At 42.3% G+C, this 16,384-nt stretch overlaps 1 protein-coding gene across 2 annotated transcripts in view; it reads left to right on the forward strand.

The window, feature by feature from the left end:
• The first annotated feature begins 5,169 nt into the window (after window positions 1-5,169).
• EIF4ENIF1 (eukaryotic translation initiation factor 4E nuclear import factor 1) overlaps window positions 5,170-16,384 on the forward strand; it is a 43,173-nt gene continuing 31,958 nt past the window's right edge. For both annotated transcript variants that reach the window (XM_080936220.1, XM_080936221.1), the window contains exons 1-2: window positions 5,170-5,441; window positions 6,068-6,191. In XM_080936220.1, coding sequence (XP_080792346.1) covers window positions 6,096-6,191 — 96 coding nt within the window. In that variant the 5' untranslated portion in view covers window positions 5,170-5,441; window positions 6,068-6,095. The remainder of the gene's footprint in view (window positions 5,442-6,067; window positions 6,192-16,384) is intronic.

The raw sequence follows: 16,384 nt of genomic DNA on the forward strand, positions 1-16,384 counted from the left end.
AAAAATGTGCCATGATCAAACAGGACTTAGGGATTAGCATTGGGGTCCTTCTTCTTGCCAAAGGTGGGCACAGCGTTGACACCACAACAGTTATACCATATTTGTCGATTAGCCTGGCCTGTTTTCTCCTGTTTGACTGCCATGGGAATTTGATCTCTCATTCTCCCAGCACAAGCCAAAGAACCATGAATTTTACCTCCCACCATGTGGCCAGCTACTTTCAGAGTAGTTAGGGGCTCTACGCCACCCTGGCGTAGGGTGGCGTCATCCTCCTGCACTGAGCCTCAAGCATGACTTGATCTTCTGGGGACATTACCTTCCAGTAAGGCTACAAAAACTTAGATTTCCTGGCCGGTCACTTTGAGTGTGTGTACAGGGTGTATAGTTTCTGGGCACAAAGAGCTGCATGTTGGAGACTAACCCTCTAACACCACTGTTTCAAAGATGGAATCAAGACAAGGGGTGGTAAACATCTTTAATCTCAGCACTCAGGAGGAAGAAACAGGTGGGTCTTTTTAAGTTCAAGGTCAGCCTGGTTCACAATGAGGGTTACATAATAGAGAAACCCTGTCTCAAAAACAAAAAAAACAAAGCAAAAAAAAAAAATGCAAGGCTTAGCAAGTACCTAGCTTTCCATAGAGGTAAAAAGAGTTTACAGGTGCCCCTCCTTATTAACGTTTTATCTTTAAACCTAAGTAGTAACTGTCTTTTTAAGAACAAAGAGAGGGGGCAGTTAGTGCTGGGGAGATGGCTCAACAGTTAAGAGTACTGGCTACTCTTTCAGAGGTTGTGAGTTCAATTCCCAGAAACAAGGTGGATCCCAATCACCTGATCTGTAAAGATCTGATGCTTCATCTGGTGTCTGAACACAGCAACAACGTGTGTATGTGTGTATAAATTCTTTAAAAGAATGAAAAGAATGCACAGTTGTGCAGTCCATTAGAGAAGCCCCAATAGAGAGCTCTACCTATCAACTGTGATAGCAACAGTGTCTTAAGCACTGACATCACATATGTGGAACTTTTTAACACGAAAGTTGATATTTCTCGCATATAAAGAAGTCTTGTCCTCTTTTACAGAATACAGTTTTTAAGTCCTTTATAAAACACAGAGTGTGGGATGTAGCAAAAGTAAAACTGAGTTCAGGGCAGGTTAGAAAAAGGCAAAGCAGGGCTGGCATGGCATGTGTGGCTTCTGATAGAGCCCCCCTTCCTAGTATATGCAAGGTGCTGGGTTCAATTCTCAGCATGGGAAAGACAAAACAAAACCAAGAAACCTCACAGCAACTATCTGGACATTCATACTTAAAACTGAAGTTCAGGCCATATTAAGAGGCCACGTATAAGGAGGTTGAGTGTTGTTGGTTTTTTTTTTTTTTTTTTTTTTTTTTTTTTATGTATTTTACTCATAGGAGTCTACTGTAGCTGTCTTCAGACACACCAGAAGAGGGCATCAGATCCCATTACAGATGGCTGTGAGCCACCATGTGGTTGCTGGGAATTGAACTCTGAACCTCTGGAAGAGCAGTCAGAGCTCTTAACCACTGAGCCATTTCTCCAGCCTGTGTTGGTTATTTTTAACAAAATCTCCATCATTTGATTTTGCCAATGAAGACTTGAGAGCTAGATACTGGGGTGAGCGCCAGCTAGATAGGCAGAGAAAGCACCCAGCTACCCAGCTGACCTTCCTCCTCAGCATACTTCCCACCAGGATTCTCCTCTCTCACACCATCTCAAAAAAAAAAAAAAAAAACTCCTTCAAACTTAATGCTTCTCCCTTCTACTTCCTGTGCATCTTTGTCTTTCTCTCTGGCTCCCTGACTACCTCTTACTCTATTCTTTTTCTTAGTAATTCTATGTTCACTTCCTATCAACTGGTTACTCACTCCACTTCTTGACCTATGGTTGATTTTATTTAATCCTATTTATAGTATTCAAGCAGAAAGTTCTTGGGTAAAGGTGTGTGCTAAGGCTGAGCCACACCACAACTTAAAAACTTTTTTTTTTCAGTAAATAACCCAATCTCGGGGTTCACAGTGTGATCAAATATCCTCTGACAGTGAAGAGATGGCTCGGCAGTTAACTTGCTCTTCCAGAGGACACAAGTTCAATTCCCAGTACCCACATGGTGGCTCAAAAGACATCTGTAACTCCAGTTCAAGGGATCTGCCACCCTCCTCTAACCTCTGAGGGCACCAGGCACACATGTGATGCACAGGTATAATAAGGACTCCAAGTAGGGGTGGGAGAGATGGCTCAGTAGTTACACTGTTCTTGTAGAGGACTCATGTTCAGTTCCCAGTACCCACATGTTGACTCCATCTGTAACTCCAGTTCCAGATGAGTCACCTTCTGACTCTGAGGACACCAGGCATGTACAAACATACACACAAGGCATGCAAACATACATATAATCTTTTTTTTAATAAAAAAAGACATGTGTGTTCCAAAGCTCCATAGAAATAGCTGACAGAACTTCCCATTCCCAAGTATGTGCATAAGGAATCCTTGAAGGGGTCTTAGTTCCTGGCCCTTAAGGTGATAAATGAATCAGAGAACAGCTGTTGCTACCTACCCAATTTATAAATCTTCCAGCAAAAATACTGGCTTAATCCTCTGGTTTGGGTGTGGCTTGTTTTGTTTTTCAGTGGCTGTTAGGGAATCTAACTGAAGACCATATACACATTGAGCTTGTACTCCACCATTGAGCTCTATCTTCAGTCCCTATTTTATGTGCACTTACCTGAATGGGGTGTACTACAGGCATGCCCAGTGTCTTCTGAGGTCAGAAGGTGTTTCCCGGACATGTTACACGTGGAATGGTGTAGGTGCTTGGAATTGAACCTGGATCCTCAGCAAGAGCAGGCTGTGCTCTTAATTGTTGGGTCATTTCTACCAGCCCTCTTTTTTGAGACAGGATCTCACTGTGGAGCCCTGGCTGGCCTAGAACTCATGATGTAGACCATGCTATCCTGGAGCTCAGATATGCCTAGGTTCTGAATGCTTCAATTCCAGGCTTGTATTATGTCTAGGCCCAGTCCGTTTTAATGTTACCTCTAATTTTTCTATAAGACAAAAGAGTAGAAGTTTGATCCCTGTCAGACAAATGAGACTGCCGTCTAGGGTGGTTAAATATACCCACATTACACTAAGTGACCCTTGATAGCTTCAAGAGAATAATTTCGCTGTCTCGAAGGGTACTTGGTTAGCACTTATTAACTGGGCTTGACTCCCAATGTTGTATGACTTAGGTAGAGTCTTGGCTCCGAGCAAGCCTGAGATCTGGGTCTCTTAACTCAGCACCTGGGAGTGGATGCCTTCTGTACTCCATAAGAAGAGGATTAGTCCTATTTCTCTCCGCTTTAAGAATCTAGATCTTAAAGAAAAATGGTTCTTTTTGTTCTAAGGTGCCAAGGATCAAGAAAGCACTCTTATCCTTGAGCTACATCTCCACCCTAGAAAAAAATGGCATTTAAGAAAATAAAATTGGGGGCTGGAGAGACTGTTCAGTGGTTAAGAGCACTGACTGCTCTTCCAGAGGTCCTGAGTTCAAATCCCAGCAACAACATGGCTCAGCTCACAACCATCTGTAATAGGATCTGATGCCCTCTTCTGGGGTGTCTGACTGAAGACAACTACAGCGTACTTATATAATAAATATATCCTTTTAAAAAGAAAACAGTGTTGATTCATTACAATTCGTCTCTGCATAGGAAATATTAAATGTTTTCAAGAAGCTTTATGCATATAAGGCTTTCCCACCTCCCTCGTTGCCAAATTTCATCTTCAGTACTGCTAATTCCATCTCCCAAACTAATCTAAAGAATCTATACAGCCTATATAACAATGGAGAATCAGGCCTAAGGGCAAATGTTTCTGTCTGTTGTCTTCATTCTGGAAGCACAAGCCTGTAATCCCAGCCCTTGGGAAAGTCAGCCAGGGTTACATAGTGAAAACCTGTCACAAAAGATAGTTTCTGAAAAAGACTTTATTAATCATTATAAACAGAAAAAAATGTTTTGTTGCCAAGACTCACAGAAAGGAAAGTCGTTTCCCAAATAAAATAAGTGATGTTCAAAAGTCAAACTGCGAAAAATTAAGATTCCGGGCGTAGGCCATCAAGTTCGGCCTCGCTTTTTTTTTTTTTTTTTTTTTTTTTTTTTAAAGGAAAACAACCAAAACTGTCTCTCTCCATGACAAAGAAATAACAATTCTGGGCAGTCCCACCGTGCTCGGAATATTCCTACAGACCTGTTCACAAGTGACCTTCCCAGAGCGGCAGTTCTTGGATTATTCACTTATATGCGTTATCTGTATCCTCAGTCAATTTGAGTCGGCACTCGGGCACACAATACCGGCCAGGCCATCTCATTTCCCTGAGATCCTTAACTCTTCCCTTCTCGTGCAGTGTAAGGCAAAACCCAGATTATTCACTAAAAGATACTTTAATTAGTCAACTCTCTTCACGTGGGATCAAAAATAATTGTGACAAACTTGCTGATTAATACACCAGCCCTTGTGGCTAATGTTCTTCATAGTAACTTTCGGGACAGTTTTAGCAGACAAAAAAAGCGCGAAAAATCAGGGCGCTCATGACTTTATCCTAGATCACACCAACAGTAAACAAGACAGATCAAGGCTATGATCTGATGCAAAAGCTTTAGGACTGGCCCAGCCAGGTAACCGCCAGCAACTAAATAACACAGACCCACCCAGACCACCCTACTCGCGCCGGCGTGGCGCGGGTCCCGGACAGCTCGCTGCTGGCTCCGCCCCTCATGACGCGTGGGAACGCGACATCCTTCCTTGAGTTGCCCACAGCGGCCGCCTGTGCGCTCCGGCGCCGGATCCCACAGCTCCAGTCGTGATCTCGTTCCCGTAGCCGCCGTGCCCGTCTGTCTATTGTGCCCTTGCCGTGCGACCCACGCAGAACCCAGCGCGGCGGATCGCGCCGCTCAGCGCGACTTTTCCGCCAGGCACCGCCGCGAACAGCCCAGGTCCTGCGTACAACGAGGGCGGTGCCTGGGCCCCCGCGGTGCGCGACCGGGGTTATTAGTGGGAGGGGGCGGAGAGCTGCGCCGGAGGGCCGGGCCGCGATTACGGCGGCTGAGGAGAGCCAGCCTGAGCGGGTGGGAGGGGGGGCGCTAGCGCAGGCCGCGGACAGCGACGCCGGGCCTGGAGCGGGCGCGGGGGGAGACGCGGCGGCCGAGGCGCGGGGCCGCCCGGCGGCGGGCGCTCCGAGCAAGGGTACGGCAAGCGCGGGGCCCCGGTCTGCCGGCGAGGACGGCGCGCTGCCCCGGGAGCGCGGGCTGCCGAGCGCGCGCGGGGGGCGGCAGAGGCGCGAGGCGCGCGGGCGGCCGACGGACAGCAGGCGGGCCTGCGCCGGCTCTAGGAGGCTGACCTGTGGACTTGCTCCCTGCTCCCTGCGGCCCGCCTCCCTCCGTGAGTACCGTCCCTGCCCTTCTTCCGGAGGAGCCTCTAGTCCCGGGCCTGGGTGAGGGGCCAGGCGTTGGTTTAAGGAGCGGAGTTTCCCAGAGGAGGCCCGCACTGGCCCTTCCTCGCTGCGGACGCCCCTCACATGGCCACAGGTGTGGCCGGCTGAGAGGTGCGCTCGGGCCGGTTCCCCAGCCCCTTAAACTGGGATAATAAGGGGCAGCTGGTGCCATCCATTGACAAGTGACAGGCACTTTGTAGCAGCCCGACTTCCCGGATTGGCAGCCCAACCAGTCCTACCTCTACTCCAGGAAACTTCACCACCACCACCGCCAGGTCGATTCTCGTGGGTGGCAGCGACTATTTTGGTTTCCCTTTGTATTTAGGATAATTAAAGGTTGTACCCGGAGTTGGGCCCCTTCCACTTCTGCTTTCCTTATGCTGTGGATACTCTGAATACTTCAGGTGGTTCTCTTTCCAATTTAGTTCTGGTTCATACCATAGTTTTTGGGATAGTTTTCTTTACAAAACTCTCTAGATTTCCCCCCCTCAAAGCTTCAGTTTCTTAAGCAGCTAAGGCTTCAGAATATTTATTGTTCTGTTTTGACAGTTTTGTGCTTAATGTTATTTTTCAGGTGCAAAAAAATTGTACATCAAGAAGCCATGGAGAAGAGAAGTGGGGATGAAACAGAAAATGGAGATGCTTTCCTTGACCTAAAGAAACTGCCCCTCTCCAAACCCCCCCATCGCTATACAAAAGTAAGTTTCGTTTCAAATGAAGTAGTAATGTGTAGCTATTTCATCGGGATTATTTAAAGTGGTGGTTTTGCTCTGACTCGTAGGGGACTAGATGAATCCTATAAAGCATCTTTTTGGTCAATTTTTTGAAAATGTGATTACTGGGCTTGAACTGTAGGTTTTTAAGGAAAGGCTGTTGTCTCAGATTCTGTATGAAATTTGTAGGTAAATATGTTTTTGTACCAAGATGTTCTGCGACAGTTGGGTGATTGGGTGGCAGGGATCAGGTGAGGATTCCAGCTCTGGGATGTTTCACAGAATCAGTGTCTTGTGTGTGGATGTTTTCTTGGAAGTCCAATTTCCTAGAAGAGGAGTCTGGCTGGAGTAATTGGATTTTTAAAATTTTTTTTCTTGTTATGAATTGGATATAAGTTCACAAAAGCAAGCCTTCGGTCATATTTCATTGCCAAAGATTACATAGTGATTTTAACCTATTATTGGTTTTGGAGTTATGTTTTTTATATGGTACCCTCTTGCTTCAGTCTCTCAGTGTGACTTTAGAGGTGTATATAGCTACTTTTAAACTGATTGATTGTCTTACTATCTTTGCTGACTAAAACCCACAGCAGGGTTTTATAGGTAGTAAAGACACTGCATCTGTGTCATATTGGCTGCTGAGTGTTTCTGAACAGACTTAACAAGTTGCATTGAACTGTAAATTTATTTCTAGCTTTCTAAAATGTCTTGGGCTAGGATATAGAAAGTCTTGAAACTGCCAGTGACCGGGATTGTGCTTTAGTTGAGCCCGTGAACATATTTTCTCAGCATGAACACTTTCATGAACTTCAGCATGGTCTATTGTCCCTGGCCTCCCAAGACACTCACTAAAGCTAGGCCTTGTTTATGTACTGCCTTTACTTTTCCCTAGTTGGTATAGAGTGTCAGATGGTGTGGGGTAGCCATTTTCAGAACTAAAGAGAGAGTGAACGGTTAAATAAATAAATGCATGAATAAGTAGGCCTGGGAGGGAATTTTTAAGTATAATATGAGTTCTTGATTGAGTGCTTTCTTATCATGGTCTGTTCTGTTGTGATAGGATGTTAGTTGTCAGCATCTCTCTACATAGCCCTAGCTATCCTGGAATTCACAAATGTAGACCAGGTTGGCTTTAAATGCACAGAAATCTATCTGCCTCTGCCTCCTTATTGCTGAGTTGAACATTCGTCAGAAAGCTTTTGAACTATGTATTCTGGGTTTGCCTTCCATATGTAGATGCTCTCATACTTGAAAAGGACTCCACAACTTAAACTCATTGCCTAAAACGTTGACAGGTGAATTCTGAATGTATTAAATGAAGAGAATGGCTTTGAACTACTTGCAAGCTTATTTGATTTTTAAATTTCCTAGCTCTTGTATGGCTTTTTTGAAGGAGCCTTGTGTAGCCCAAGCTGGCTTTAAACTTGATATGAAGCTGGCCTTGAACTCTTAATCTTCCTGTATGCTAACCTACCAAATGCTTTACAAGAGCAAAGCTTTACCAATGCAAAGCACTTGGTACCTGTCCAGTGGCACAGTGCCATCAGCTGCAAGCACTGTTTGAATTAAAATTATGATTGATGTGTCTCAAGGAAAACAAGAAAGATTATATTGTTCATTTTTTCCTATGTAGCACACACTGAATTCAAACTCATGATCTTCCTGCCTTAGCCTTATGAATGCTGAACTTTTAAGCATGAGCCACTACACACAAACCAGTATTATTCATTTTGACAGTAAAACCACAGAGTTCTGTAATACTTAAATGTGCTTTAAAGATCTGGTTAAGAAAAGCATTTTTAGTTGAGATAATAGTGCATACCTGTAATTCTAGCACCTGAGGTGAAGCAGGAGGATTACCATTCCGTCACAGTCAGCTAGGCATACTAGTAACAGCCCTGTCTTGAATAAGAAGCCAGGTACAGTAGCACACACTTTTACTCTCAGCATTTGGGAGGCAGAGGCAGGCAAGCAGATTCCTGAGTTCTTGGCCAGCCTGGTCTGCAAGACGTGTTCTAGGACATCTAGGGCTACCCTGCCTCAGAAATAAAACAAACAAACTGTTGTTGGTGGTATATACCTTTAATCTCAGTACTCCAGAAAAACCAAAAGAAAAGGAAAAAAAAATCTTAATTTTTGAGTAGTTTAGATTTTACACAGGAATAGGATTGCTACTCCTTGAAGCAGATTTATCCAGTACTAACGTTAGGATAGTGTTTAGGCAATGTTAAGGTAGAATTCTCAACACTCTAGTAATTTCATTGAGAGCAGCCTGTTTCTCTTTGAAAAACACTTGAAATGATTTGTGTGGTCAGCACTGTAATGAGTATTAGTTCTACAACTACAGTAACATTTGAGGCATTCTGTTCCCTTTTAGATATGGAGATCAAATTACTGAACTAAATATAACCTTTAGTAATTTATCTTCTACTTCAGGTTTACATTTATGGGCCAGAAAGTCTAGAAGTAATAGGGGGAAAACTTCTCTCATCAGTGGTGTTGTTTGTTGAATTTTTATTGTTTGTTTCTGTGGTTGGTTGTTTTTTGAGACAAAGTTTCTCTGTAATTCTGGCTGTCCTAGAACTCAACTCTGTATACCAGGCTGGCTTGGAACTTACAGAGGTTCTCCTGAGTCCTGGGATTAAAAGGTGTATGCCGTCACTGCCCAGCTATCAGTGATTTCTTTTTATAGCAGTGTGTTCTGCAGAAGTCTCTATAAGTACAAGTTGTTGACTTAGAAGATCAGAACAATACATTAGTCAGGTGAGAGGATTAACCTACCTTTGACTCAGTTTAGGGATAATGTGAAGTCTTTTTGTTTTGTTTCCCATGGTGGTGTGAAATGTAGTTGTTTGGGGGTATTTTCTAGAGCAAACCCTGGTTTTTCTTTTTCTTTCTTTTTTTTTTTTTTAAGATTTATTTATTTAATGTGTATGAGTTCACTGTAGCTGTCTTCAGACATACTAGAAGCAGGCACTAGATCCCATTACAGATGGTTGTGAGCCACCATGTGGTTGCTGGGAATTGAACTCAGGACCTCTGGAAGAGCAGTCAGTGCTCTTAACCACTGAGCCATCTCTCCAGCTCCTGGTTTTTCTTTAGTCTCACGTTTTATATATTAATTTGCCTGTGAACTACTACATTATAGGTCTACAGGCATCAAGAAAGTGTGAGTTCTAAAAGATACCTGAGGAGTTGACCTGAAGATTTTATTTATTTATTTATTTATTTTTGTGCCTGTGATACTGGTCAGATGACATTACTCTCAGTAGTAAGGCCTTCCTGTGGAAGTCTGACACGGTATTGTCAGATAACTGAGATAGATAGCAGTCTGTACCCTGAGGTTCAAAGTGGCTTCTGTTTGCTTCCAAGTATATCTTTGTAACTCAAGTTAAAGTCACATGGTGTCTTCATGCAGCACTTAAGCCTCTGTGACAGTTAGAATAGTATAAATTAAATGGGTTGATCATGTGCTCCTGTCATTGTGAAGGTCTTAAGTCATTAATATTTAATCTCTGATCTGTTTTACTAAGCTGTGGTTCCAAGAACAAAAGCTATGTTTTGCAGCTGAGTATAGAGGCACATGCCTTTAATCAGAGCTTTCAGAGGCAGGTGTCTGTGAGTTTGAAGGCAGCCTGGTTTGCATAGTGAGCTCCAGAACAGCCAGGGCTACATAGTGAGACCCTGAGTTGGGGGACGGGGCGGGGAGAAGGAAAGTAAGCCTCAGAAAAGAGTAAGATAAATTTTTGGTAAAAGTTGGGAACTGACTGATAAATTTCTTATATAAAAATCATCTTTGGCAATTTTATATCTCCTGTCCATAAACTGGGTTGAGTAGTAGCCTCTAACAGGTGATACTTCAATGATGTATTTAGCATAAAAGTATGAATGCCTATTTTGAGTAAGGCTTAGTTAGGGTTTGAAAAATCATTATCCATTCTTAACGTGTCAGCTGTCCAGTATGTAGATAACTGGAAGTTCTTAGCTGCCTGGCAAGACTATAGGTACTAGGTTCTGACATTTTCTACCTTTTCAGTTCTAGCTCATCTTGAAAAGTTGGGACTCAGGTTCTCAAACCCCCATGAGTGTTCTTCTACTTGCCCATCATGATAGGAACTTTTGCTAGATACGAAGCCAGTCATTATTGCACCAAGAAATTTTTAGGAGGGACCTTTAATTCAAGAAAGGATGCTATAATAGGATGATAGGCTTATGGGCAACCTGCCCAAGGATGTGGGAGTTTGCTGAGGGTTCCCAGTGGTTAAGCTAGACAGGAGCAAGTCTGGTAATTAGTAGCACAGCTTAAGAAAGGGGAGATACAACTTGTTCTTGCAAGCTTTGGAGAAGAGAAGGGAGGAGAGGCTAAGTATTGTTTTTGTTTTTAATTTATTCATTTATTATATATAAGCACACTGTAGCTGTCTTCAGACACACCAGAAGAGGACATCATATCTCATTACAGATGGTTGTGAGCCACCCACCATGTGGTTGCTGGGAACCTCTGGAAGAGCAGTCAGTGCTTTTAACCTCTAAGCCATCTCTCCAGTCTACTGCTGCTGATCTTGTAGGAGCTTTTATGGTGAATAAATGGGAAAGTGCAGGTCCAGTGTCTGGTACATATTTCTGCCAAGAACTATATGATGTGTTAAACAGGCCTACTCAAAGATGAGTCTCATTGTAATATCATCAGCTTTAGAATCAAGGCAACTTGCTTTATAAATACAGCAAGTAACTGCCTTCTTTTGCTGTTTTTGTTGAGCGTGGAGCCTGTATGGCCTAATGCCTACTACTAGGTGTGCCCTCTTCCCCTGAGCTGTACTGTCTCCATTCTAACGCAGAAGCATATTACCCTAAACTTTAATGTTTGGGGTTTCCTTGAACCTACTGACTTCTGTAGTTTTACATTGTTTTTTAATAGTTATATTGACTGTTTAAAAGGCAAGGTTTCTTTTTATTGCATTGGCCAGGTGCACAGGGTGGGGGATATTTGAATAAAAGAAAACCAAGGCTTGCTGTTTTCCTAGCAACATTTGTACAGTTTCCTATGCATTCTTCACTGGAAAAGTGTCTGTTAGATCAGCCACTGTTAGGTTCAAGTGGGTATGCCTCCGCTGTATGGTGCTAACCATCTACAGAAGTATTCCTGGCATTCCCTATAGTAGCTGGCTAGATTCATCGGTGACATTGACCTGACTGCCTGCCATAGGTGTTTTTACCCCGTTGTTTTTGTCTCTGAGTGTTGGATGTGTATGTTGCACCTGTGTTTGCTTTATTGTCCTGAGACAGTCCCTCACTGAATCAGACGCTCAGTTTTTTGGCAAGCCTGGCTGGCCAGTAAACTCATGGGATCTATTATTCTCCATCCTCATTCTCGGTATAGCCATATTCTAGTTTTTAGGTGGATCTAGGGAATTCAAACTCAGTTCCTTGGGTTTGTAGAGCAAGTACTCCTGTACACCTAACTGTCTCCCCAGCCCTCATAATTACCTGCTTTTAAAGCTATGTTATCTTTGAGATCAGATCACTACCATAAGAAGTCTGATGGCCCAGCCCATTGATGGGCAAATGGAAGCTAGGGACTGGAAGAGGAGGTCAGAGGTGGACCTCCACCTAATGGCTATTGTTAGGACAATGGCATTCTTTAGGAAGAGCATAGGTTACTTATAGAGTGCTTTGAATTTAATGCATCAAAGTCTTGATTTTTAAAAAGGCAGACTATGGGGCTGGTGAGATGGCTCAGTGGTTAAGAGCACTGGCTGCTGTTCCAAAGGTTCTGAGTTCAATTCCCAGCAACCACATAGTGGCTCACAACCATCTATAATGGGATCTGATACTCTCTTCTGTTCTGTCTGAAGACAGCTAGAATATACTCATTAAAAAAAAAAAAAAAACAAAACAAAAAAAACATAAAAAAGGCAGACCAGGAAACCCTGTCTTGCCGGGGGAGGAGGGGAAGCAAAACACCTTATTTGTACTGAACTTGTTACTGTTAAGAATCAGTTTCAGTGCCAGTGTGTGATAGATAGCATATGCCTTTAATCTCAGTCCACTTGAGTCAGAGGCTGGTAGATCTCTGAGTTTGACGCCATCCTGGTCTACGGAATGAGTTCCAGGTCATGCAGCGCTATATAATAGAGACCCTGACTCAAACAACAACAAAAAAAATCAAATTCATTTTACAAAAATAGAGTTGCCTTTTGTCCCCTTCTGCATTGTCATGTGTGATTTTACAGTGATGTCAGAATGCTAATACTTGTGGGGTTCTTAGAAATATTTAGGTAGGAGCTTAGCCTTTGTTGCTTTGGGTTTCACAGTCTCCTTTTACATTGATTTCTAGAGTGTGTGTCAATATCTCCCAGATTGTTTTGGGAAGCTTGACAAGGTTTTTAAGGGAGTCTGACACAGCTTCCTTGGGTGTGTGTGGTTTAATTAGTAGCTTGTTTCTGCCTGGTCACATTTTAGCAACCTGTGCAAACAGTGAGAAGTCTGGGACTAAATCCTCTCATATGTATGGGATGATTTCAGAGGTTTGGTCCAGAGTCTGTAAAGTCAACAGAAGAGTGCTCTCACATTTGGATGAAATGCTCAGGAGGAGCAAGCATTTCCAGCTAGAGTGGTATCTTCAGCCAAAATCAAGAGTTTTCTTTGAAAACACCCGTAAAGGGGTTCTTTTCATGGAGTAATTGATGTTAAGCCTCTATGAAATTGCCTGCTGTGTAGTTTTAACCCCAACATCCAGGAGGCAGAAGCAGGTGATCTCTGAGTAAGACCAGCCAGACCTACAAAGTAAAGTCCCAGCTTTAGAGAAAGGAAGGAAGAGTAAATTGTTTTTGACTTGGCTAATAGTCTTTTTTATATGCCTCGGGACATTGCTTAAATATAGTACATTTCAGCTCTCTAAGTTCAGTAAGGAGGCTTCTGCCCACCTAAATATCCAGATAGATTTTGGGGCACATTTTGAGCATCACAATCAACTTAAAGCATTAACTTCTCTTCTGTTTTTGGATTTTTGTTTTTGTGAGACAGTCTATGTAGACCAGGCTGGCTTAAACTCAAAGACATAGTGTTGGGATCAAAACTGTGTAACTTTGCCCAGCTACATTACTTTATTGTCCTTTCATGGTATCGAGGATAAAAGTCCAAGGCCTCTCTCATGCAGGAGTTCTATTATACCCCAAGCCTAAGAACACTAATTATTCAGTTTTCTTTGCTTGTTTGTTTGTTTGTTTCAAGACAGGGTTTCTCTGTATAGCCCTGGTTGTCCTAGAACTCCCTCTGTAGACCAGGCTGGCCTCTTTTTCCCAAGTGCTGGAATTAAATGTGTGCGCACCACCATTGCCCTACTTTTTTGTTTGTTTGTATGTTGTTATTTTCCTGACACAGTCTCATAGTGTAACCCTGGCTAGTGTGGAACTAGCTGTGTAGAACAGGCTGGTCTCAAACACACCAGAGATTCTCTTTGCCTCTGAGTGTTAACTTTAAAGTTGTGTACCACCAGGCCTCCAGCATTAATTTGTAATCTCTGAGGTCCATCAGAGTTGTTTTGAAAGTGAATACTCACTACACAAATAGTAAAGCACATAGTCAACAGGATTTGGATAGGGGTATCTCATACTCCTTGAGGCCACAAAACTAGCTAGCCATTTCTCAAGATGAGATGTTTGTGGTTATAACCACAATTATTTGTGAGTCTGTGTGTGATCTCAATTGTGATCTGCCTTATTTGTCCTGTACCAAATGGAGTATATCAGGCGGGCAGGCCAGTCAGTGAGCTCCAGGAATCTGGCTTCGGTGTCTTAATTATGCCTGACACCTCTTTTTCTTTCCTTCCTTTCTCTTTTTTTAAAATTGTTATGTTTGAGTGTTCTGTGTGCAGATATGATTCATACCAGCAGAGGGCATCAGATCTCATTACAGATGGTTGTGAGCCACCATGTGGTTGCTGGGAATTGAACTCAGAACCTCTAGAAGAGCAGCCAGTGCTCTTAACCACTGAGCCATCTCTCCAGCCTCTCCTTTTTTTTTTTTGTTTTTTTTTGTTTTTTAATTCGTGTAAATCTGGGCTTTTTGCTATCCCATCCCCTGATTGTTTTAAATAAACTTTAAATTTTGCTATAATTCACTGTTTTTAAAGTGTGAAATCTATTCAGCTGTTTCTAGTGAAAGCACAGTCGTACAGTTGTCATGCTGTGCACTTCAGATCACTTTCGTCCCAAACTAACTCTTCTGTTACAGTTACTGTCCCCTCACTTCCTAGTAACCATTGATCTACTTTATCAGTGTAGATTTTTTCCAATCAGAACACTTTATGTATATGGAATTGTAGACTTTACTTTGTCTTACTTCAGTTAGTATAATGGTCTTCAGTTCTGCAAGCTCAGTTTGAACTTTTTATTTCCTGTTACCTAATTTTCTGCTGCATTCCATTTTGTGTATGGTAATTTTGTGCTTTGATTGCTAAGTAATATCTTATTGAGTGATACCACATTTTGTGTACTCATTAATAGACATGTGGATTGCTATTCTTTGACTGTTATGAGCTGCCACTGTAAGCATCTGTGTCTACATTTTGGGATAGAGTGTTTTTACTTATTTTTTTGTATCTACTGAGGAGTGGGATTATTTGATGTTGTTTAACTTTTTTGAGGAATTGCAAATGTATTCCACAGCAGCCACACCATTTTTATATTTTCTGTCTATAGTTTCTCCACATGCTGGCCAAACAAAAAATGTGAGCTACAGCCCTTGTTCTTTGGTTAAATTTTTAGTTAATTTTTGTATACACAGAGGCTTGTCATATGCCCTTCAGTTCATTTGCTCTATTGGCTTTTTGTCACTTTCTTTGTTGGTTTTGAGACAGGGTTTCTCTGTGTGGCATTAACTGCCCTGGAATCCACTCTGTAGACCAGGCAGGCTAGCCTTGAACTCAAGAGAAATCTACCTGCCTTTGCCTTCTGAGTGCTTCCCCCATCCCCCCACTTTACCTCTCTCCCTTTCCCACCCCCACCTAATTCCCAACACATTTTTTAAATAAAGATTTGTTTATTTTATGTATACGAGTACACTGCACCTGTCTTCAGACACACCAAAAGAGGGCATCGTATCCCATTATAGATGGTTGTGAGCCACCATGAGGTTGCTGGGAAATGAACTCAGGACCCCTGTAAGAACTCTTTAACATGCAGCCATTTCTCTAGCCCCCAACACATTTTCTTAAAACTAATACTGAACTTGAGGATTGTTTTGAGGATAGTATATTACATTTAGTGTTATAATTACTTCTTTGGCTCCTTGTTTCTCTCTTTTTAAAAAAATGTACATGCTTGCATCTATATCTATAGAAACCAAAGAGGATTATATGGAAATCGGTTCCCCTTTTACTGTGTAGGTACCAGGGATTGAAATTAGCCTTTACCCAATGAGCCCAATGAGTAGATTACAAGTATGCATCACCAGATCCATTCTCTTATGTGTTTGTGGATTATCATTATTATTAAGTTCTCTATCTCCTGGGGAAAAGCATTATAAACTAGATTCCCTCTATTGTTTTTTGTTTTTTTTTTTTTTTTTTTTTTTTTTTTTTGGTTTGGGGTTTGTTGACAAAATGCATTTAAGTGTGAGGTATATTGTCTTTGGTTTAATAGTTAAGTAGGTTCTCAGTTCAGCTTTTGGGGAGGAGGATTGTAATAGTCTTTGAACTCTAGTAGCAAAAATTACAGTTTTGTATTTTCTAAATTTCTTTCCATTTCTACTGGAAATTTGAGGTTTTGGTTTTTTTTTTTTTTTTGAGGGTTTTTTTGTTTGCTTTTTTTGCTTTTTTGTTTTTTTTTTTTTTTTTTTTTTTTTTTGTACTAGGGATTGAGCACTGGGGTGTTTGAATGTTAGGCAGGTGCTCTGTTACTGAGCTGTGTTCTAAGCCATCTGCTCAAAAAAAAAAAAAACCCCAGAAAGCTAGAACCTCTAGATCTCAAGAAGAGTTTCTCCTGGGTGGACAGTGGTGGCATAGCCCTCGGAAGGCAGAGGCAGGCGGATCTCTGAGTTCAAAGCCAGCTCGGTCTGTGGAGTTCCAGGACCACAAGGATTATGCAGAGAAACCATGGGGGTGGGGTGGAGGTGGGGACGTGGACAAAAGTAACTTAAGTTGTGCCTGGTGGGACAAGCCTTTAATCTCCTACTCA

Source organism: Micromys minutus, assembly GCF_963924665.1.
Source record: "Micromys minutus genome assembly, chromosome: 1".
Classification (NCBI taxonomy): domain Eukaryota; kingdom Metazoa; phylum Chordata; class Mammalia; order Rodentia; family Muridae; genus Micromys; species Micromys minutus.